At 41.8% G+C, this 24,141-nt stretch overlaps 1 protein-coding gene across 2 annotated transcripts in view; it reads right to left on the bottom strand.

Moving 5' to 3' along the window:
* tous (testes of unusual size) overlaps window positions 1-24,141 on the bottom strand; it is a 60,245-nt gene that overhangs the window by 23,216 nt on the left and 12,888 nt on the right. For both annotated transcript variants that reach the window (XM_070097948.1, XM_070097949.1), the window contains exons 6-15: window positions 23,030-23,210; window positions 21,237-21,404; window positions 20,858-21,059; window positions 19,938-20,155; window positions 19,119-19,223; window positions 18,464-18,574; window positions 17,068-17,244; window positions 15,934-16,107; window positions 14,565-14,726; window positions 9,810-9,994 (exon numbers count right to left, since the gene is read on the bottom strand). In XM_070097948.1, the coding sequence (XP_069954049.1) occupies window positions 9,810-9,994; window positions 14,565-14,726; window positions 15,934-16,107; window positions 17,068-17,244; window positions 18,464-18,574; window positions 19,119-19,223; window positions 19,938-20,155; window positions 20,858-21,059; window positions 21,237-21,404; window positions 23,030-23,210 (1,683 nt within the window). The remainder of the gene's footprint in view (window positions 1-9,809; window positions 9,995-14,564; window positions 14,727-15,933; window positions 16,108-17,067; window positions 17,245-18,463; window positions 18,575-19,118; window positions 19,224-19,937; window positions 20,156-20,857; window positions 21,060-21,236; window positions 21,405-23,029; window positions 23,211-24,141) is intronic.

The raw sequence follows: 24,141 nt of genomic DNA on the forward strand, positions 1-24,141 counted from the left end.
GAGGTATCGGTTGAGTAGGATCTTCTAAAGCCCGATTGATAGCTATGGAGAATGCTGTTGTCATTACGGTACTTAACTACTTGAGAATACACCGCCCTCTCCAGAATTTTAGATATTATACTGAGTATACTAACAGGTCTATAGTTGCTTACATCAGACCTATTATTTTTCTTGAAGATAGGAGTAACTCTGGCCTCCTTGAACCCCTCCGGTACGGTATTAGTGGTGATTGATAGATTTATTATGTGAGCAATAGGGATTGACAGTTCAGAAGCACCATCTTTTAGGAACTTAGACGGGATGTTATCAGGGCCTGTGTTCTTAGTTGGGTTTAACCTGCTTAGTTCTTTTTGAATGAAGTCATGAGATACACTTACTAGTTGACAACTGTTTGGGGTTACCCCTTTATTGGTATAGTATGTTTGAAACTTATCAGAGTCTGTGTTAAAGGTATTTGATGCAGCTGGTAGTTTACTTACTAGTGTTGATGCAACAGATGTGTAGTAGGAATTAAAGCAATTTGCCACCTTAGATGTTTCGTGGCATACCTCATTATCGATAGTGAGTACTATGTTAGACCTATCTACTGGCTTATGGCTATACCCCAACTGTTTTAGTTGTTGCCAGAGCTTTCTGAGGTTATGCTTATATTCTTCAATTTTTGAGCAATAGTGCTTTGCCTTTGCTCCTTTTATAAGCCTCTGTACTCTGTTCCTCACCCTTTGGAATTCATTTAGTGCTGCAATATCCTGTCTGTTTGCTTTAAATCTTTTTAGCAGCTGGTCTCTGAATTTCATATTATCTAATATCTCAGTATTCATCCAGGGTTCAGTTCTTCGTTTAATCCTAACCTCTTTAACTGGTGCAATATTATTAAGAATGGTAGTGAACATTGTTTTGAATTTTTCCCAGGCATCGTTTACGTCCGTGCAACTTGTTATCTCTGTCCAGTCACAATTGTGTAGCCTATTTACCAGTGTTTCTTTACTGTAGTTTCTAGTTGACCTCATTTTTATTGTCCTGTGTAGGCCTATCCTATCCCTAGTGATTTTCCTGGTGCAGTAAATGATGAAATGATCATTAAGACCTGTGGTAATGACGCCTGACTGACTAATGTTCTCATCGCGGTTGCAAAGTATGTGGTCAATTAGGGTGGCTGAGAACTGTGTGATCCGGGTTGGTTTATTAATTAGTTGGGTGTAGCTATTTAATCCTAGAATTTGCTTATACCTTTTGCATAGCCCGTTATTTTGTTGCTGAAAACAGATATTGAAGTCGCCCAGTATTATTGTTTCGCAATTGCTTTCAACTCCGGACAAGACTCTGGAAAAGTCTTCTAAGAACTGGTCCTGGGTAGGAGGGCGGTAACTAGTTTCTACTAAGATGGGTTTGGTCTTGGGAAGCAGCACTTCAAACCATAGAATCTCCAGTTTATTGTTATTTAAATCAGGTCTTGGGTTGTAAGCTAAGTCATTTCTAATGTAGGCACATACTCCACCACTCTTTCTGTTCCTATCTAAGCGTTTTATATTGTAACCTTCTATTTTGACCTCGTCGTCAGTCACCGTATCATCCAACCAAGATTCAGAGATGGTTATAACTGCCGCCCTAATTTTGTTAGCTAGAATCCTAATCTCTGCCAATTTAGGAAGAAGTGATCTTGCATTGACATGAATAAAGTGAAGGCCTGTTTTCATAAAACAATCATAATCATCAATATATGGCAATGGGTCATTTGTATTAAAATTAGGTAAATCAATGTCATCACTGCTAAAGGGTAACTGTGCCAAAGTGCATTTGTTACACACAAAATGAATTTTGGCACCGTTGTTATAATTGTACATACATCCATCATGCACCCACCCCTTACACATTTTACATAAGGTGCCTTTTCTGTTTTTCATGCGTACTTTAGTACAGTGTATGCACCTGTTTGGTAGTGTTTGAGATAATAATGGCTGTATTGTCTCACATTGACCTATGTATGCATTACATATGGAGTTAAGGTTATCATTCCTAGCTACTAGACCGTCATTATCGCCGTCATTTATCTGTCTGTTTTGCCTCTGCACAATAGTTTGAGGTCCTGGATTAATTTGGGATCGAGCCTCCTCTGTTTCACTTACATTCTGCGCTATGATAAATTTGTGTGTAATGTGTCAGTTTCCCTATTAATTTTTTTTTTTATATTTTATTTAAAACATTACAATACAAGGTGGAAATTATATTAAAAGGTACACAAAATAGGTTAAATCACAAATTCCCAATTCACCCTTACAAAAATGATTACAACAGACAAAAGTGTTGTGACACCCTAATACCACACACCATATACACCCAGTTATACCAGAGTTATATACCTGTGAAGGCTCAAACTTCTGACACAATTTCACCCCCCCCCCTCCCGCCAAATATAACCATTCCCAACCTGATTGCATCTTAACTTAACATTAAAGGATACATAGGAATTACACTATCATGAGTGATGCAGTAACATCTTGGACACAAAAATATTAATAACAATTAAATGGGATACATGTCTTTACTTAACACAATGACACCTCAACCTGGTGAAAGAAAAAACCGCAAAAGTTTAATTTTCTAAGAAGGTTGCAACAATGAATGTCAACTCCCAAAGGCAACTTATGTGCAATCTTAGCATGTAAACCCTAGTCATTCAACATAGTATTTAAATAAAACTTTATATTATGAAAACCATCAGAGAATACAAAGGTATAAAGTATAAACCGCAGCCATGTAGCGGCTACACGCAAAAATTCCACATACTTCCTTAACACAGATAAAACAAAACAAAATTTTGTGACAACTGCACCTAAACACAACTCACATCATATGACTTAAGACTGATATGTACATAGATAACAACATAATAATATGACTTAAGACTGCTATGTACATAGATAACAACATAATAATATGACTTAAGACTGCTATGTACATAGATAACAACATAATAATATGACTTAAGACTGCTATGTACATAGATAACAACATAATAATATGACTTAAGACTGCTATGTACATAAGAACATAAGAACATAAGAACATAAGAACGAAGGAACACTGCAGAAGGCCTACTGGCCCATGCGAGGCAGGTCCAAGTCCCTACCGGCTTAAGCCAATGCACCCAACCTAGTCAGGTCAGGTCACATTGACTCAAGGGAGGAACACGGCAACCGACCCGTTAGCACAAGCTATCAGGTCTAACTCACACCCACCCACATCTACTCATGTATTTATCCAACCTATTTTTAAAGCTACACAACGTTCTGGCCTCTATAACGGTACTTGGGAGTTTGTTCCACTCATCCACAACTCTATTACCAAACCAGTACTTTCCTATATCCCTCCTGAATCTGAATTTTTCCAACTTAAAACCATTGCTGCGAGTCCTGTCTAGGCTAGATATTATCAGCACACTATTTACATCCCCTTTATTTATTCCTGTCTTCCACTTATAAACCTCAATCATATCCCCCCTAATTCTACGTCTTTCTAGAGAGTGCAGTTTCAGGGCCCTTAGTCTATCCTCATAGGGAAGGTTTCTGATACATGGGATCATCTTTGTCATCCTCCTTTGTACATTTTCCAGAGAATTTATATCCATTCTGTAATACGGTGACCAAAACTGTGCAGCATAATCTAAATGAGGCCTAACCAAGGATGTATAGAGTTGAAGAACAACCTGAGGACTCCTATTATTTATGCTTCTTGATATGAAGCCAAGGATTCTATTAGCTTTATTGCGAACACTTATGCACTGTTGTCTTGGTTTCAGATTACTGCTAACCAGAACTCCTAAATCTTTTTCGCAATCCGTAATATTAAGATCTACATTATTTAGTTTATATGTGGCATGGTTATTGTCCTGTCCAACATTTAGAACTTTGCATTTGTCTATATTAAACTGCATCTGCCACTTCTCCGACCACTGCATCAGTCTATTCAAATCTTCCTGGAGTGCTCGAATGTCCTCGTCAGAATGAATTCGACGGCCTATTTTGGTGTCATCGGCAAACTTGCCGATGATAACAACATAATAATATGACTTAAGACTACTATGTACATAGATAACAACATAATAATATGACTTAAGACTGCTATGTACATAGATAACAACATAATAATATGACTTAAGACTGATATGTACATAGATAACAACATAATAATATGACTTAAGACTGCTATGTACATAGATAACATAATAATATGACTTAAGACTACTATGTACATAGATAACAACATACTCAAGACTACTATGTACATAGATAACAACATAATAATATGACTTAAGACTGCTATGTACATAGGTAACAACATAATAATATGACTTAAGACTACTATGTACATAGATAACAACATAATAATATGACTTAAGACTGCTATGTACATAGGTAACAACATAATAATATGACTTAAGACTGCTATGTACATAGATAACAACATAATAATATGACTTAAGACTGCTATGTACATAGATAACAACATAATAATAAATCTAATTTGAATGGATCACAGTTGATCAATCAGCCTTAACATATCAGGCGTTAGAGAGTAATTCTCATAGTACAAGTCCAAGTCCAACATGCATGTAGTCCCCTCTTGCTACATACAATAATATGCGTATTATCTACACATAATACTACAACACACTGGACAAGCAACTGTCCATCACTTCCAATCAATATACTGCCCTACCCTCACTCTGCACAGTGATGTAGGCAAACCCCCCCCCCTTTGAATACCTTATCCATCATTCACTACTACCTTGAAGGAACACGAGTACTATATGAATAGTGTATAGTCCATGACACACAAAAAAAACTGGCCAGCTCCACAGGTGCTAGCACCCGTGGTCCATACATTATTCACTCACGCATCACTCATCCAACACACACGCAAACATTTGTTGTCATCCATTACCAGGGAGGCGACCCTGTTTTCACCTATGACTTCCCTGCCCCAGCAACACTTTCCAATCGTACGTTCCCCTCCCTCGTATATTACAAGTCTAATAAAACCTGTAACGTAAGTTGCCTATATCCCTCTGAAAAATCCCTCACCCACCTCCTCCCATAAATTTCCTTATTTCTACATACCGTTTTATAGAACGTTACCGCTAACACCCTCCTCTTCACCTCACTGACCTGTTTCCCCCGCAATCCCCACTATATATATATAATCTGCCATAATGTACCCCACAGCTCTGATTACACTTTCCTCCCAACCCCCCACGTCGAGACGTAATGCTCTCAATACAGAAATTCCTTGACCTCCTATCCTATATATCACCCTATTTAACCACCTCAGTCCGTCACAAAAATATACTACATGAAAAGCCGACTCCTCCCCACCACATATCCCGCACCCCCCCCCCGTCAACGACCCGTCAATCCCATAGAACCACACCCTACAGTAAAATGCCGTGCAGAAAACGATACATTACATCCCGAACACGAGGTTGCAACCTCATCCTACTCAACCTATTCCATATACTTCCCCATGCATACATGGGGAAATTCCCTCTACAGGCACTACAACCCTCCCGGCTAACAATCTACACAACCTACCTATTTTAACCTTTGCTGGCTCTCGATCCCACGCCAGAGCCCTCAACACAGTTTCACACTCATGCAACTCAACTCCTGTATACATCCGTTGCAATCTGTTATGGATCCTGGCCAAACCCCCCCCACCCACACTTTCCCTCATCACCTCCCTTTTAATGAAGACACATTTGACCCTCCGCTTTAAGTCCAGCAATCCCAGCCCCCCCTTACTTACAGGTAACATTACCACGTCCCTTTTAATCCAATCACAGCTCGAACCCCACAAGAATTTAAAAACCTTCCTAAGTATGTTGGTTATTGCTGGCCCAGTTAATGGGAACACGGCTGCCACGTGCCATACTTTGCTATACAGTAAGATATTAATAACAATGGCACGCTGCACAAGGGTCAAATGATAAGGTCGCAATGCACCCAAGCGTCCCTGAATCCTTTCTACCACCCTAATCGAGTTTTCCATGCGTGCCACAGTTAGATCGTCTGAATAAATAAGACCGCAAATTTTTAACGAATTCACCTGCTTCCTCACAACTGCACTACCCCAATCAACCCTACCCGCCCAAGCTCCTAACCCCATAACCATGGATTTATCTGAATTTACCCTCATACCAGTTGCCCCTGCGAACATTTGTACTACCCCATCTAATGTGTCCATTGTCATCCCCTCCCTGATCAGAACAGTTGTATCATCCACATACCCAATTAAAACTGGCCAAACCCTCGCAACCTCACACCCTGGTCCCTCTACGTGACACATACGCTGCTCCACCAATCTATAAAAGGGGTCCTGTACGCATGCAAACAATAATTGTGACATAGGACACCCCTGCCTATGCCTAAGTCCCCTACCATTACAATCTTCCCACCCAATCGACCATTAATCTGTACCCTCGCCATTGCACCTCCATACAACGCCTCAACCCAACCCACTATTTCTTCCCCAAACCCCTGAAGATGACTTTCAATGCTTTCCGATCCACTCTATCGTATGCCCCTTGCCAATCAAGCGCCACCAAACCTCCCCCCTCCCCCCCCTTTTGCCTCCACGAAATCCCTAAGTAGCCCATACCCCTCCACCATAGACCTCCCTGGCAAACCAAACTGAGTTTTTGATACTACCCGCCCCACCACACACTTGGCCCGATTTCCCAAAATCTTCGCAAACAATTTGTAATCTGCGCATAACAACGAGATCGCCCGGTAATCCCGAAGCATATGCTGCCCCTTACCCTTCGGTACCAATACAACGACAGCCGTTGCCTGCTTCTCACCCAGCTCACCTCTCTCCTTCATGCAATTAAATAACCTAACCAAAAAATGCCTCATTAATTCCCAATGCTGCTGATAAAACTCTGCCGGGAGTCCATCAATTCCCGGTGCTTTGCCCTTTCGCATTCCACTTAAAGCCCTCCATATTTCCCCCTCAGTTATTTCCCCACCCAGTGCTTCCCTATCACTGTTACGCAACTGACATACCACACTCCCACACACCTGTTCTAAAACCCCATCCTCTACCCCTTCTCGTTGCCAGTACTTCTCATACCACTTATCAGCAAACGCCCCCATTCCTTCCGTAGCTTGTATGACCTGCCCCTCCCTGTACCCTCCTATCGACTCGAACCTCCAACCATGGAATAGTCATTGCATGCTGTCTTTGTTTCTGCCTACGCAATACGCACGATGAAGGTCTATCTCCCCATAACACCTCTTCCACCCCCGCCTGTACCCGCACCGCTTGGAACCTCTCATCCTGTACCTCACGCAGCCTCCCTTTAATTGACATAATATCATCCATTGGATAAGTGCCCGCCACCGCCCCCCTCGCATAACAACCCCGTAACCTATCCTCCAAATAGTTGGCGAGCCCATATTTTAAAGAATTGATACGTTTCCCTTCCCTTACGTAATATTGCTTAATCCGTTCTTTAGCCACACCATCCCACCACATCACCACATCCTCTACCCCATTTATCTCTGCACGTAACCCCTCCCACAGCATTGCAAATCCCTCTATCCCCTCCTCATCGCCTAACACACTTGTATTTAACTTCCAATATCCCCTAGATATACCTGCTAGTGACTCCCACCCCACCTCTGCTACTACCGCCCGATGATCCGAATAAGCTACTTCTATTGTACAGAAAAATGTCAACCAAACCCCTTGAGATATATACAGCCTATCCAACCTAGCCGCGTAACCCCTTCTTACAAAAGTTTGCTCTACCTCCCACGCCCCTCCTCCAACCGCATCCCACAACTGAATATCCCTCAAAAGATCTCGCAAGGCCGCCGACACGTGCCCCACCCCTTTTGGTTCTATGTCAGCTCTCCTAATAACGCAGTTCCAGTCCCCACCAACGATGGCCACTGCAGGTAAACCACGTAAGAAGAAAACTAGTTCTTCACATACAAAATCCCTTTTTACTCTCACATCATTTTCTGCTGGTGCATACACACTTACAAAGGATACCCTCTGCCCCATCCACCACCCATCCACGCGCAATACTCTCCCCCCCTCCCCCTCACTTCTTAGCAACACAAACGGGCTCGCCTCCCTGATCAATATACCCACACCACCTTTCAGACGTGCAGATGGCAGAGTCATGATCTGAAACCCCTCCACCTCGAGCTCTCTTCCCTCCTTGAAATTGTGTTCTTGCAGGAACACTACATCCACCCTATATTTACACAGAAACATTCGAAACCATTCCCTCTTCACACTATTACACAGTCCATTTACGTTCACAGTCATACACCTAAGGCCTCTTTATAGTTTCCAACCCTTCCTCCTCTCTTCATTCATCCCAGGGCCTCCTGCCCCAGAGCCAGCACAAGGCTTCACACCATCAACCCCCCTCCTTTTTTGTGATGCCTCTTATCTTGACTACCTCGACAGTGCTCTTCCTTCCTCCCAGACCTCTGCACCGGCGTCAGGACATCATCTGAGTCTGACGCCGCCGCTCTCTTCCTCGAGATGCCCTCCACATCCATGTTATCTTCTGAGGTTCCCTCACGATGTACCTCAACCTCCACCACGCCTCGTTCCACAGCACACGGCGACAACTCACACTTACTAGGTGGCCCTTCAACCCTGCTATGGTTATCATTACATTCTTCTACAGACAACACTGTGCCTCTCACCAGCTCAGGAACAACGTCCTCTGCAAGCGGCGTCAATGTCCTCAACACTTCCTGAAGCTCTTCCTCGAGAGCCTGCACCTCCTCCTGCACTTGCACTTCTGTACTTTTTCCTTGCCTAGTAACAGATCCTTTTATGTCACAGCTTACCTCACACATGCCAGTCTCTTCTTTGGAATCCTCCACCTCTTCACTCCACAAGCACCCAAGCACCCAAGCCCTTGTTTTCGCTTGGGGCTCTCAACAACAGCTACCACGCTGGTAACTGGTGCTTCACCAGTTTGTACAGGCGCCCTCCTCAGCTTCACACACGCTGCCGCCATATGGTCGTACGCCCCACATATTCTGCACGTACGTCTCTGTCCGGCATACGATACCATAACTTGCGTCCTGAAGTCCTCCAACACGATGTAAGACGGTATGGGATGTCTCAGAGTCATCTTCAGGGAAAAGGTTCCCTCCAGATGGCCCATGTAAGCACCAGCCGTTCACTTGCCCTGTTGTGCCAGATGTACGGTCCCATATGCCTCAAAAACACTCCTGATGTCAGCCTCATCTGCCTCAAATGGGACATTACGAATCTTAACCCACATAAAGTGGCGAGATACGTCGATCAAACGCACCTTCACAGCTGGAGTAGCGTCAAGACTCACGTCTTGGAATCTCGTCACCAAAGACTCGTACACGGACGTGGAATTCAGTTTGACGAAGATTCTGTAAGTCCCATTCAGGGCAACACCATACACCTCATCGTCCTGGATACCATAGGTCTCCCTAATGATTGTTGGGAGTAATACCTGCGCTGAAGAGGGTGAAATCGCCCCACGAAGCAGCTCAATACCGATGGTATTTACACGCCTCCTCACACTCAGTGCCATGTTGATACAAGGTAGCTCGCCTGAAAACAGCAGACGGGTGCAGAGCACAACCGCACTCTACCGTGGTCAGGCAGTGAAAAGAATGTTAAATTAGGGAGGTTTAGCTCATCTCATGTTCATCCCAGTTAAAGAAGCTATGTAACCCGGTCTATGTTGATAATATTTTGTTAATTATAAAATTATCAGTGTCACTACCCAGTCTTACCTGTCCAGGGTAAGTTGCATATCCTTGAGTTTAGCCTCCAGCTTGTCTTGCTTAGAGTACTCGTAGAGCAGCTTCTTCCTCAGCTCCTGCTGGTGCTCTGCCAACACCCCCTGGTGCTCATATTTCAGCAATGACAGCGCTTCCTTGTGACTTTCCTTCAGGCTCTCCCGCTCCCTCTCTAGCGTCTATACAAGAAGAATGAGTGGGAGAATGAGGTGTAGAAAAAAGATCCACATGTAAAGCCTTTTTTGAGTGCATTCTTTGCAGCCAAGTTAAGCCACATAGTGCATGAGTGACTGTTTATCTCGGCTGCATGATACCCTCACAAGAATGTAGGTTTGTCGTAATCTTACAGCAAAGTGTATCCTGAGTATTTTTTTATTATTATCACACTGGACGATTCCCACCAAGGCAGGGTGGCCCGAAAAAGAAAAACTTTCACCATCATCCACTCCATCACTGTCTTGCCAGAAGGGTGCTTTACACTACAGTTTTTAAACTGCAACATTAACACCCCTCCCTCAGAGTGCAGGCACTGTACTTCCCATCTCCAGGACTCAAGTCCGGCCTGCCGGTTTCCCTGAACCCCTTCATAAATGTTACTTTGCTCACACTCCAACAGCACGTCAAGTATTAAAAACCATTTGTCTCCATTCACTCCTACCAAACACGCTCATGCATGCCTGCTGGAAGTCCAAGCCCCTCACACACAAAACCTCTTTTACCCCCTCTCTCCAACCTTTCCTAGGCCGACCCCTACCCCGCCTTCCTTCCACTACAGACTGATACACTCTTGAAGTCATTCTGTTTCGCTCCATTCTCTCTACATGTCCGAACCACCTCAACAACCCTTCCTCAACCCTCTGGACAACAGTTTTGGTAATCCCGCACCTCCTCTTAACTTCCAAACTACGAATTCTCTGCATTTTATTCACACCACACATTGCCCTCAGACATGACATCTCCACTGCTTCCAGCCTTCTCCTCGCTGCAACATTCATCACCCATGCTTCACACCCATATAAGAGCGTTGGTAAAACTATACTCTCATACATTCCCCTCTTTGCCTCCAAGGACAAAGTTCTTTGTCTCCACAGACTCCTAAGTGCACCACTCACCATTTTCCCCTCATCAATTCTATGATTCACCTCATCTTTCATAGACCCATCCGCTGACACGTCCACTCCCAAATATCTGAATACATTCACCTCCTCCATACTCTCTCCCTCCAATCTGATATCCAATCTTTCATCACCTAATCTTTTTGTTATCCTCATAACCTTACTCTTTCCTGTATTCACTTTAAATTTTCTTCTTTTGCACACCCTACCAAATTCATCCACCAATCTCTGCAACTTCTCTTCAGAATCTCCCAAGAGCACAGTGTCATCAGCAAAGAGCAACTGTGACAACACCCACTTTATGTGTGATTCTTTATCTTTTAACTCCACGCCTCTTGCCAAGACCCTCGCATTTACTTCTCTTACAACCCCATCTATAAATATATTAAACAACCACGGTGACATCACACATCCTTGTCTAAGGCCTACTTTTACTGGGAAATAATTTCCCTCTTTCCTACATACTCTAACTTGAGCCTCACTATCCTCGTAAAAACTCTTCACTGCTTTCAGTAACCTACCTCCTACACCATACACCTGCAACATCTGCCACATTGCCCCCCTATCCACCCTGTCATACGCCTTTTCCAAATCCATAAATGCCACAAAGACCTCTTTAGCCTTATCTAAATACTGTTCACTTATGTGTTTCACTGTAAACACCTGGTCCACACATCCCCTACCTTTCCTAAAGCCTCCTTGTTCATCTGCTATCCTATTCTCCGTCTTACTCTTAATTATTTCAATGATAACTCTACCATACACTTTACCAGGTATACTCAACAGACTTATCCCCCTATAATTTTTGCACTCTCTTTTGTCCCCTTTGCCTTTATACAAAGGAACTATGCATGCTCTCTGCCAATCCTTAGGTACCTTACCCTTTTCCATACATTTATTAAATAATTGCACCAACCACTCCAAAACTATATCCCCACCTGCTTTTAACATTTCTATCTTTATCCCATCAATCCCGGCTGCCTTACCCCCTTTCATTTTACCTACTGCCTCACGAACTTCCCCCACACTCACAACTGGCTCTTCCTCACTCCTACAAGATGTTATTCCTCCTTGCTCTATACACGAAATCACAGCTTCCCTATCTTCATCAACATTTAACAATTCCTCAAAATATTCCCTCCATCTTCCCAATACCTCTAACTCTCCATTTAATAACTCTCCTCTCCTATTTTTAACTGACAAATCCATTTGTTCTCTAGGCTTTCTTAACTTGTTAATCTCACTCCAAAACTTTTTCTTATTTTCAACAAAATTTGTTGATAACATCTCACCCACTCTCTCATTTGCTCTCTTTTTACATTGCTTCACCACTCTCTTAACCTCTCTCTTTTTTTCCATATACTCTTCCCTCCTTGCATCACTTCTACTTTGTAAAAACTTCTCATATGCTAACTTTTTCTCCCTTACTATTCTCTTTACATCATCATTCCACCAATCGCTCCTCTTCCCTCCCGCACCCACTTTCCTGTAACCACAAACTTCTGCTGAACACTAACACTACATTTTTAAACCTACCCCATACCTCTTCGACCCCATTGCCTATGCTCTCATTAGCCCATCTATCCTCCAATAGCTGTTTATATCTTACCCTAACTGCCTCCTCTTTTAGTTTATAAACCTTCACCTCTCTCTTCCCTGATGCTTCTATTCTCCTTGTATCCCATCTACCTTTTACTCTCAGTGTAGCTACAACTAGAAAGTGATCTGATATATCTGTGGCGCCTCTATAAACATGTACATCCTGAAGTCTACTCAATAGTCTTTTATCCACCAATACATAATCCAACAAACTACTGTCATTTCGCCCTACATCATATCTTGTATACTTATTTATCCTCTTTTTCTTAAAATATGTATTACCTATAACTAAACCCCTTTCTATACAAAGTTCAATCAAAGGGCTCCCATTATCATTTACACCTGGCACCCCAAACTTACCTACCACACCCTCTCTAAAAGTTTCTCCTACTTTAGCATTCAGGTCCCCTACCACAATTACTCTCTCACTTGGTTCAATGGTTCCTATACATTCACTTAACATCTCCCAAAATCTCTCTCTCTCCTCTGCATTCCTCTCTTCTCCAGGTGCATACACGCTTATTATGACCCACTTCTCGCATCCAACCTTTACTTTAATCCACATAATTCTTGAATTTACACATTCATATTCTCTTTTCTCCTTCCATAACTGATCATTCAACATTACTGCTACCCCTTCCTTTGCTCTAACTCTCTCAGATACTCCAGATTTAATCCCATTTATTTCCCCCCACCGAAACTCCCCTACCCCCTTCAGCTTTGTTTCGCTTAGGGCCAGGACATCCAACTTCTTTTCATTCATAACATCAGCAATCATCTGTTTCTTGTCATCCGCACTACATCCACGCACATTCAAGCATCCCAGTTTTATAAAGTTTTTCTTCTTCTCTTTTCTAGTAAATGTCTACAGGAGAAGGGGTTACTAGCCCATTGCTCCTGGGATTTTAGTCGCCTCATACGACACGCATGGCTTACGGAGGAAAGATTCTTTTCCACTTCTCCATGGACAATAGAAGAAATAAAGAAGAACAAGAGCTATGTAGAAAAAGGAGAAAAACCTAGATGTATGTATATATATATATATGCATGTGCATGTCTGTGAAGTGTGACCAAAGTGTAAGTAGGAGTAGCAAGATATCCCTGTTATCTAGCGTGTTTATGAGACAGAAAAAGAAACCAGCAATCCTATCATCATGCAAAAGAGTTACAGGTTTCTGTTTCACAGTCATCTGGCAGGACGGTAGTACTTCCCTGGGTGGTTGCTGTCTACCAACTACTACCTATCCTGAGTATATTATACTAATTCTGTTCTTTAGTACCACAAGTTATTGACATAGAAATTACATTCGAGTTACAAACTCTGTAAATGATGATGGGCCACTGACAGATCACGCGAGAAATGCTTCTTTCTACAGTTTATAATTACAAATAAATTTCTAGTAACAGGATAAATGACCAGAAAATTTTTAATTTAAATTGTAATATTTAGTCATGTTTCCACATGATTTCATTTCCAGTTTCAGGCAAGTAGGCATAGAATCATTTTTTTGTTAAAAGTAAGTCAAGTCAGTTTCTTGATGCCAGACTGTTGTATCTCCTGCGTCAAGTGTGACACTACTGACGTATTTTTACAATGAAACTTGACTTTCATTCCAACAGTTTTCGATGGGACTCAGTGCTGTTCCCTGGCCACTGAATAACATTGAGACTGTTCTCTTGCAACCATTTCTTGACCCGTTTTGACATGTGGTATGGGACACTGTCCTGGTATAAAATATGTGGTGTTATTAATCTTGAAAATGTAAGGAAATGTTCCTTAACTGTATCTATTGTAAGTACTAACTCAGCAAATGTTAGGTGATTCGACCCAACATTATGTGCAGAGTCTAAGTGAAAGATATGATAAATAAGGCAGTGGTAGGGAATAAAAAGTACTTAAAAGACCTGAGTGAGAATGAAATATATTCCCTGAAGACTTTTCAATCACTTCTCAGAGGCTTTGAATCTCCAGTTACTACTAACAGAGGTTGTTTACCTTGTAATTTTTGTATGTTGTGGTGTAATATGCAGTTACCTGTATGTTGTTGTTCATGTGGTCTACGATAGTCTGGTAGCGGGCGACGAGAGCCTCCCTGCTAGCAGAGAACTCCTGCTGCTGCAGGTTAAGGTGCACCTCCTTGTCTCGTGTGAGGTAAGACACTCGCTTCTCAAGCTCCTCTACATGTTCCCTGGTACTCTGTAAACAACACACAACCTTAGTAACTATTCTCTCTCTCTCTCTCTCTCTCTCTCTCTCTCTCTCTCTCTCTCTCTCTCTCTCTCTCTCTCTCTCTCTCTCTCTCTCTCTCTCTCTCTCTCTCTCTCTCTCTCTCTCTCTCTCTCTGCATATTGTGAAATGTCAAGTTGATATACATCATGATTATTATTATCTAGATGCATTTCAGTAGCCTCGCGCCCCGCGAATGGCACCCCTCATTCCACAAGCCCAGCCTCCTCTACCTCAGTGCATGCTAAAAGAATAGTAGAGGGTGGTCAAAATTCTAATGCAGGGAAAAATTAAAAATATGTATATATGTGTGTACGTTTGTGCGTAGGAATTAGTACGTATGTATACGTGTGTATGTGTACTCATACTCAAACACATATTAATATACAAGTGAAACATTCATCACCTCACTTGCGTGATACGTGAATGAGCCATCACCTCACTTGTGTGATACGTGAGTGCGGCATCACGTCACTTGCGTGATACGTGAGTGCGCCATCACCTCACTTGTGTGATGCCTGAGTGACATATCACCTCTCCAAGGTAACAATGTGATGCTCTTGTCTCTCCTTCCTGTTCCTCTGAAGACTGTAACCAGGTGAAAGTGCTCAGGTTTTGCTGTTTATTTTTTCTCACTGTATTAAGATATGGTGAACAGACAGTGCGAGCTGACAGTCCTCACAGAGGTCTTTCCACGATGTATCCGTTAGCGAGGGGCGTGTGGCCAAAACTTATGAAGGAGAGTGCAGCCTCCCCAACACTGCTGCCGTGGGAAGACTGGCAGAATCCCAAATGCTGTTTGACAAAAAACAGTATCTTATGACCCAACTCTGATCAGTGTTGTTGCCAAAGGTTATGGAGTTGTCGAGAGATCACTGGAAATAGTCCAAGAAAGTAAGAGCCTTCTTAATGGAAGGTTAGAATTAGTTTTGGGCTGTGTATGACCTAATTTGCTATTTTTATTGAAGAAAATGGGATAATAGTGTCCATGTGATAACCCGTGAACAGACTCTGATTAGCTTCAATGTTTATTAACTGTATTAGAAGCTTACACTGCACTCTGCAACAGTCTTTTCACGTTCACCGAGGTAGAAGGGGCTGGGGTTATGCAATATATGGATATCTTCCCCAGGATCTTGCAGCCACTGATATACATCGTTGCTATTATGAGTATTACCTGCAGGTCAGAGCGGGAGACCAAGAGCTCCAGCACGACGGGGAGGTCATCGAGCCTGTCCCTGGCTGCAAGGAATCCTGGGCACTTGTCTGAGAGTGGTGCCACCCTCCACACCAGCACCACACCATCACCACCACACGTCACTACTTTACTCTCGTCACCCGTCACGACCACCTGTCATGTCAAAATTACCCGTCACTACCACCTGTCATGTCAATATTACGAGTGATTAACCCCAGCATTAACAGCAAACACTCGGCTATGTTTGTTAATTAAACAAAATTCTGTACATCCGTAGTGTGTAATTACCATAATCTATATTCTATAACAGTTATATTGTGGAAACAAAAACTGTTTTTCCTTGGGAGAAGAAAACTGATTACCTTTTAAAAATAATGGTAAAGTGAGGGAGACTTTTTGGTGGCTTTCGTCAGTTTTAATTGAATTTAATAAAAAATCAATAACAGCCTCGTATAAAATAATAAAAAAATACTAGAATTCATAAAGTACCAGAGGCAAATTATTGTTAATTATTATTATAAAAAAAGGTGCTCCAAACCCTTATTACTTTCACAGTAGCGAGCCCGAGGAAGATAAAAATTCATCTCACAGACGAGGGTTACACAGCCTCATCTGTTTTCTGTTAGTAATTACCATCATTAGATATACAACATTGTGTGGGTATTTCTTTTACCCAGCAGGTGAATACCTGACACACTGACACACCAATGTTAATCCCCGAAAAGCGAGTCACTGAAGTCGGATAACACCCAGTTTCTTTACTCACCTCCTTCATGACTTTCCAGCATTTTCTCGTGGAGTTGTGACTTGACATAGTATGCTAATGAGACACAATAAACGGTGCATATAATTTTCTTGAAAAGACGTTTCGTCCACAGGGACTTTTATCAATTCACAGTTGTGAGAACTGACAGTCCCCGGTGGACGAAACATCGTCTCACTACGATTCCATAAACCGCATATTGGGTCTTATTAACATGCTTCTCGGTATGTAATGCCATTGATTTGATAATGGTCCAGGATGGACCGAAACGTTGCTTTAAGTATGTTCTGTTTGTAGAAAAACAAGGTAGCTATTTATACGAGTACATGTATACTACTGTGGTCACTGACCTTGACAAGAGGAGCGCTGTGAGCTGCCAGGGATGTAAAGTCTTGAGCCATGTGGAGAGGAAACTTGTTGAGGAGTAGGCGACCAGAGGAGGTCCCCAGCACCATGAGTGTCTTCACTGCAGCCACCCCAGCACTAACAATCTCACCTCCTCCCTCGTAATTCATCTCTTGCAGCAGCTGTACAACAAACGCTCATCACTCATATACAACTCGATGCAGAGTCGTAGGGACCTCAGAACGAGTAAAATGTGAGGACCCCAGGGCAGGCAACGTGTAAGGGGCCCCCAGGGCAATAACTTCATTGTCATATTACGTACTTGTATTGGTATGTGGCGTGTTAAGCAACTTTGTGTTCTCTCTCCACACACAAACATTATATATATATATATATATATATATATATATATATATATATATATATATATATATATATATATATTCTTTCATTCAACACACCGGCCGTATCCCACCGAGGCGGGGTGGCCCAAAAGGAAAAACGAAAGTTTCTCCTTTTACACTTAGTAATACATACAGGAGAAGAGGTTACTAGCCCCTTGCTCCCGGCATTTTAGTCGCCTCTTACAACACGCATGGCTTACGGAGGAAGAATTCTGTTCCACTTCCCCATGGAGATAAGAGGAAATAAACAAGAATAAGAACTAGAAAGAAAATAGAAGAAAACCCAGAGGGGTGTGTATATATGTGCTTGTACATGTATGTGTAGTGTGACCTAAGTGTAAGTAGAAGTAGCAAGACGTACCTGAAATCTTGCATGTTCATGAGACAGAAAAAAGGACACCAGCAATCCTACCATCATGTAAAACAATTACAGGCTTTCGTTTTACACTCACTTGGCAGGACGGTAGTACCTCCCTGGGCGGTTGCTGTCTACCAACCTACTACCTATATATATATATATATATATATATATATATACATATATATATATAATTATATATATATATATATATATATATATATTATATATAATTAGTATATGTGTGAGGATCCTGGGGCTAGCACCCTGGTTGCTTACCCATAATCCAGCTCTGGACATTATATTATTTTATGGAATAAGTCACACGATTTATTTCATTCCCGAACCACTAGTGACTTGTGCAATGTCATTTAACATATGAATAAAGAAACATTTCCTTAAGCTTACTTTCCCATGTTAGACAAGTCCCAATGACACCCACATATTACCACTCTAGTATTTGTCTAATCTGTTTTAGAGCTGCTCAGAGTATTCATTTCGGTATATATTGTGTCTCTTTCTGTATACATTCAAGTTTACATTATCACGAAACTATGAATTGTGGGAACGGGCGGTGTGTCAGAAAAATGTAGACCTAATCGCTCAGTATTGAGAAAGATCACCAACAGCTTGACTCACCTGTCCACCGGTGATCTCCATGAAGGCTGCAGCATGGCCTGCCAGGAGAGTGGGCTTCCCGTCTAGCGACAGTGTCGCCGTCAGATATCTCGCAGACGTTAACGACGATACCTGCATATACCACCAGCAGTTAAGGTTGTTCCAAAACCCGCAGTGTGTGGCTATACTATCTTATACGACTGTTTCATGGATGGAACACTCGCAGTGTGAAGTTCTGTATGACAGTTACATTGAGGGAACACCTGGAGTGTGTGGTACACTATTCTATATGGGACGTACACTGTGAGAACAAAAGCGTGAAGCGTTTTTCCTACGAAATTCCATCATACAAGATGAGTTTCATTCATCAAGTGATGAAAAATCTGTCGGTCTGCGCTAGAAGACTATTAATGAAGATATTTTATGCTGCTGCTATTATTATTTTATGACTTCTGGACTTCTGTTATCATTAGCACTACTATTATTAGTTCTACCACCACTATTACTATTACTACTAAAACTATCACTTTAACCACCGCCACCGCTGCTACTATTGGCTATTATTACTAGTACTACTGGTTACTATTACTATCACTACCACCACCGTCACGACCACTACCACAAGCCCTACCAACACTGCCCCCCAAAAATAATGGTAATGAGAGGATGGTGGTACCTGCCAGATAGATTGTCCTAGACGCAGGTCCCATCCTACCACTGCACCGTCACTGCTACATGACATCACACCACAACTGTCTGGGTACCAACCCACACCTGTTACCTGTAACACACATGTAATGTTTGTCTCATCTGTAACACGCTTGTAACACACACACACACACACACACACACACACACACACACACACACACACACACACACACACACACACACACACACACACACACACACACACACACAGAGGACTGATAAATAGGCGTGCCAATAGATACTGCTGTAAATAAAGAATAGATAGAATCACTACAACTTTTAACACATATATCAGAGTGGAATTATAAGTGAAATACTCATGAGTCATTCTGGGACCAAACACGCGGGTGAATATTGTTTTGATTCCACATGGAGCCCATATGTGGTGTATGGGTCCTCGTACCCCGGTGGAGCGGGTTCAGTCCCATGCTGAAGCCATGGGTCATATGTTTCATCTCATGACATGCATATTCCCCCTTACCCCATGCATATCCCCTGTTTTCCATGAATATCTTTGCCTCTGCTGATACACCGAGCACTCGGCATAAGGTATATCCACAAACGGATACATATCTCTCACTAGGGAAGCGGTAACCCGTAGGAGTCATACAGTGTGTAGGGAATTGGAGACAAATTTAATTCTTTCACCATCATCAGTGTATCTTTCTTGAAGGGATATACACTGAGAGACTAAATTCTATTGTAAGGTGACAGACAACCTTAATGACTGTTGTGGTTGATAGACTGTCAGCTAAAAGTAACCAAGTGATCCCTGAAGACCCACCTTGGTTGAGTGCCCCTTGAGGGTGAACACTCGCTTGAGGGTGATGTTGGAGGTGATGAGGAGGAGGTTGCCATCAGCGGAGGCCAGGAGGTGACCACTGGGGGAGAAGGTGCATACCTCACACCTCCTGGTGCGCACTTCGCTGTAACTGCGCACACAGTCGAACAGCAGGTGGTACAACCTCAGCGCCTCCGTCAGACCCACCGCCACATGCAGCCCTGCACGCCAGCAGGCAGTAAAGCCAGTTGATAAGTTAAGATGAGGGTCCGGGAGCTATGACAACCGGACCAAGAACCACCCACCTCTTCTCTGACATGAGGTATTGTAGGTAATAACATCTGCTCTACTTACGCTTTTCTTTATATTGGATTTCATACACACACTCAATATATATATATATATATATATATATATATATATATATATATATATATATATATATATATATCGTGCCGAATAGGTAAAACTGGTCAGTTAACAAGAACTCATTTAAAATTAAGTCCTTTCTAAAATTTTCTCTTGTACGTTTAAATACAAATTTTTTTCATTCATGTTAATGTAAAAATTAATAATTTTGTACCCAAAGAACCTTAGAAAACTTACCTAACCTTATTATGACAGGCGCAATTTAATTTAGTCTAATCCAGCTAAATATATTTTAAATAAGTTTACAATAATTTAATAATAAACAAACACAATGAAATATATTTTTTTTCGTTAGGTTCAGAATGATTTTTGCGAAATTATTGAATACAGAAATTTTCGCTTGCCTTATTCAGCAAGAAGAGCGTTGCTATTTAAGGCAAAATCGCAAGCTTTACCTATTCGGCACGACATATATATTACTAAACATATATACACAGAGTACAGTGCACCAGGCATCACATTCATAACTACAAACAGTTAGGATAAGAATGAACCTGTTGGGTGCAGGGAGAGGGAGAAGATATCATCCCTGAAGGTGTGTGTGAGGAGGAGTGTGTGACGTTGGTAGTCCCACACACGCAGGGTCCTGTCCTCTCCTCCAGTCACCAAGAAGGGCTTCCAGAGACACGAGTCAGCGTCCACTATCCCACCTTGATGATGGCGCGCGTGTAGAGGCGAGAACACCAAGCTCGGCAGCTGGGAGTGAAGGAACGGAGTTATCTTTTTCTTGCAGCTTAATTTACAGGCTAAGAACTGAAATCCTAGTCATTCACACGATAATTGTGGGTCGCACAACAGATTAGCCACCCACAGGAAGAACATGTGCTGTACAAACTAGTCGTTCAGGTGGTACAAATCAACTAACATACTTACCTTTGAGGCTTCTAAACTGGGCAAAGGGTTGGTGAAGAGCTGGCCAGTGTGTGTAGCAGCTACGATGGTCTTCTCCCCGGGGGAGAGAGAGAGCACTGTAATATTGTGCTCCCCTCGACCACTCACGAGTGCTGCTGGGCTTGGCTCACACAGACGCAGCATGTACCTCTGTAACAACTCCACATTATTGCTATGTTCATTCAGCAACCTATCGACTACTTGGGTGTAACTAGCACCACAGTTCTTCCAACCACAAACAGTGTACATACAATGAAACATGTACATCTCTCAGTGTACAAGCAGTCTATGACAGCATGTTGATATACTATATTAATATACTATAAAAAACTTAATTTGATGAAATTAGAAGAGATTATGAATACTTTTACCATGTGATTCATTAAATATGAAGTATTATTAAGAAACATGGGTTAATACTAATTGTGGAAAATACTGTACATTTTCCGGAAATACGGTAATTTATAGGTAAATAGATGCCCTATATTGTATTTTTAAAAGAAGTATGTTATCGAAAATGGGAAACTGGACCTGCGCCTGCGCAGACAGGGAGTCGCCATTTTGTTTGAATGGAGTAAGACATTAATTAATAATGGGAAGAATTTTTCGTGCTCTAGAGGTTAAAATTGGGCTGACACCTCTCAAATAGGAGGCGAAATTGTTGGATGTGCATTCCTGCATAATTTGAGAATCAGGCGACAGGACAGGACAACTCCAGGAACCTCAGATAAGCTGTCTAAATTATGTTTAATTTCTGGCCAGTAAATTCTTCATAAATGTAGGCAAAAGGGGGTCCTGTACATGACACATTAATCTCCAGTCAAATTGGTGAGTGATATTAAGATATTTTCCTTCTGTTATGTAAATGTGTGTATATATAATCCTTTAATTTTAATATACAGTCCACAAATTTATATATTTACCAGCATTCCTGGTGATGTATATTTCATTTATGATTAATAGGTCCAGAGCAACTTGTGGATATGACAGTGGTAGGTATCGAAGGGGCACATTTTTTGCGACCTAGGTGTCCCAAATTCCTACTTGTCTAACTGATAAATAATAATTATCTGTGTTCATTTACTGTTATGTATATAATTATACATTCAGCTAAATGCAATTTTCCACACTAATTCACAATGCCTAATTAATATACGTATAATCATAATAGCAGGAGTGAACTCACTCGTCCAGAGGCGGACCTATGTATTTCTATAATTTTTCCTTCTTTAATTTTTTTAATTGTTTGAAAAAATAGTTAGATCTGTCAAGCCCGAATAACTTCTTTATAATTATACAATCCACTAATTAGCCAGTGCTACTGGCGTAAATTTTCATAATCAATATTCAAGAACAATATGTTCCTAACCCAGGGTCCCGAAGTTAGTTTGGGAGCTGAGACGGTGGGCACTGAAGAAGGAACATTGTTCTCAGCTCCAGCGTTCCTAAAGTCCCACAGGTCTCCAAGATACATCAGCATCAGTAAGTTACTATTTGTTTTTGTATCAAGAGTTCTCCCCAGTTATGTGGGTGGAAGGTTAATTCAAGATTGTGTTCTTGTGAAAAAATCCCCCACAATTTCTAACACACTCTTTAGTTTCTGTAACCCCTCTGCTGCAAGTCCTGCATGATGAAGTATAAATCATAATCTGGTTCATAGTAAATGATAACTTGTTAAAACAATTCATTGAATATGCTACAAAAATCGTTAATGGAGACAAGTTTTGAGGAGCAAACTGTATATTAAAAATCGTCAGTAAGAGCCTCGGATCTACCTGAAAGTAATGTTCGTTAAGATCGTCACTTTTCTGGAAGACGAAGACCTTGTCTGGGCCGCAGGCACAGAGGAAGCCTCCAGTGAACACCATGAGAGCTGTAACTCGACGATGTTTAGGTCCAGGACTCCTGCCAGCCAGAGCCACCACACCCTCACCAGGGGACCGTCTCTCACACTCCCTGTACACACACATATATATATATCAGCTTCATGTAACTCAGTTTCATAGCATATTAATAAAATATGGAGAATATGTTGTAGCAGATGATGGTAACTAGTAAAGAAAGTGATATTTGAATGTTGAAACAGGCAGGGATAGAGATGATATCGCCAATGGGCTTAAATGTTCTAGTGTCATTCAGATGGTGTGTTCACACAGAGGATCAGTGTTGCTGTGCAGGAAACTCTCCCCTTGTAACAGACTAAAAAAATCAAGCTTTAATTCCAGAGCAAAACCGTGCACAATATTATTATTTTATTCAATTATTTACTAACACATCGGTCGTTTCCCACCGAGGCAGGGTGACCCGAAAAAAAAGAAACACTTTCATTATTCACTCCATCACTGTCTTGCCAGAGGCGTGCCTACACTACAGTTTAAAAACTTCAGTATATTTACACTCCTCCTTCAGAGGATAGGAACTGTACTTCGCACCTCTAGGACTCAAGTCCGACTAACCGGTTTCCCCTGAATCCCTTCATAAATGTTACTTTGCTCTCACTCTGACAGAAAGTCAAGTCATAAAAAGTATTTTGCCTCCACTCGCTCCTATCGAACATGCTCACACACGCTTACTGGAAGTCTAAGCCCCTCGTGCACAAAACCTCCTTTACCCCCTCCCTTCAGCCTTTCCTAGGATGACCCCTACCCTGCCTTCCTTCCACTACAGATTTATACCCTCTTTCATACATTAAATAAAAGTAAAAACCATTCCAAAACTATATCTCCATCTGCTTTTAACATTTCTGTCTTGATCCCATCAATTCCAGCTGCTTTATTTTCTTTCGTTCTACCTACTGCCTCACACACGTCCTTCACACTCACTACTGGTTCTTCCTCTTTCCTGCAAGATGTTATTCCTCTCTGTCCAAAGAACGAAATCACAGCTT

Source organism: Cherax quadricarinatus, chromosome 60, assembly GCF_038502225.1.
Source record: "Cherax quadricarinatus isolate ZL_2023a chromosome 60, ASM3850222v1, whole genome shotgun sequence".
NCBI lineage: Eukaryota > Metazoa > Arthropoda > Malacostraca > Decapoda > Parastacidae > Cherax > Cherax quadricarinatus.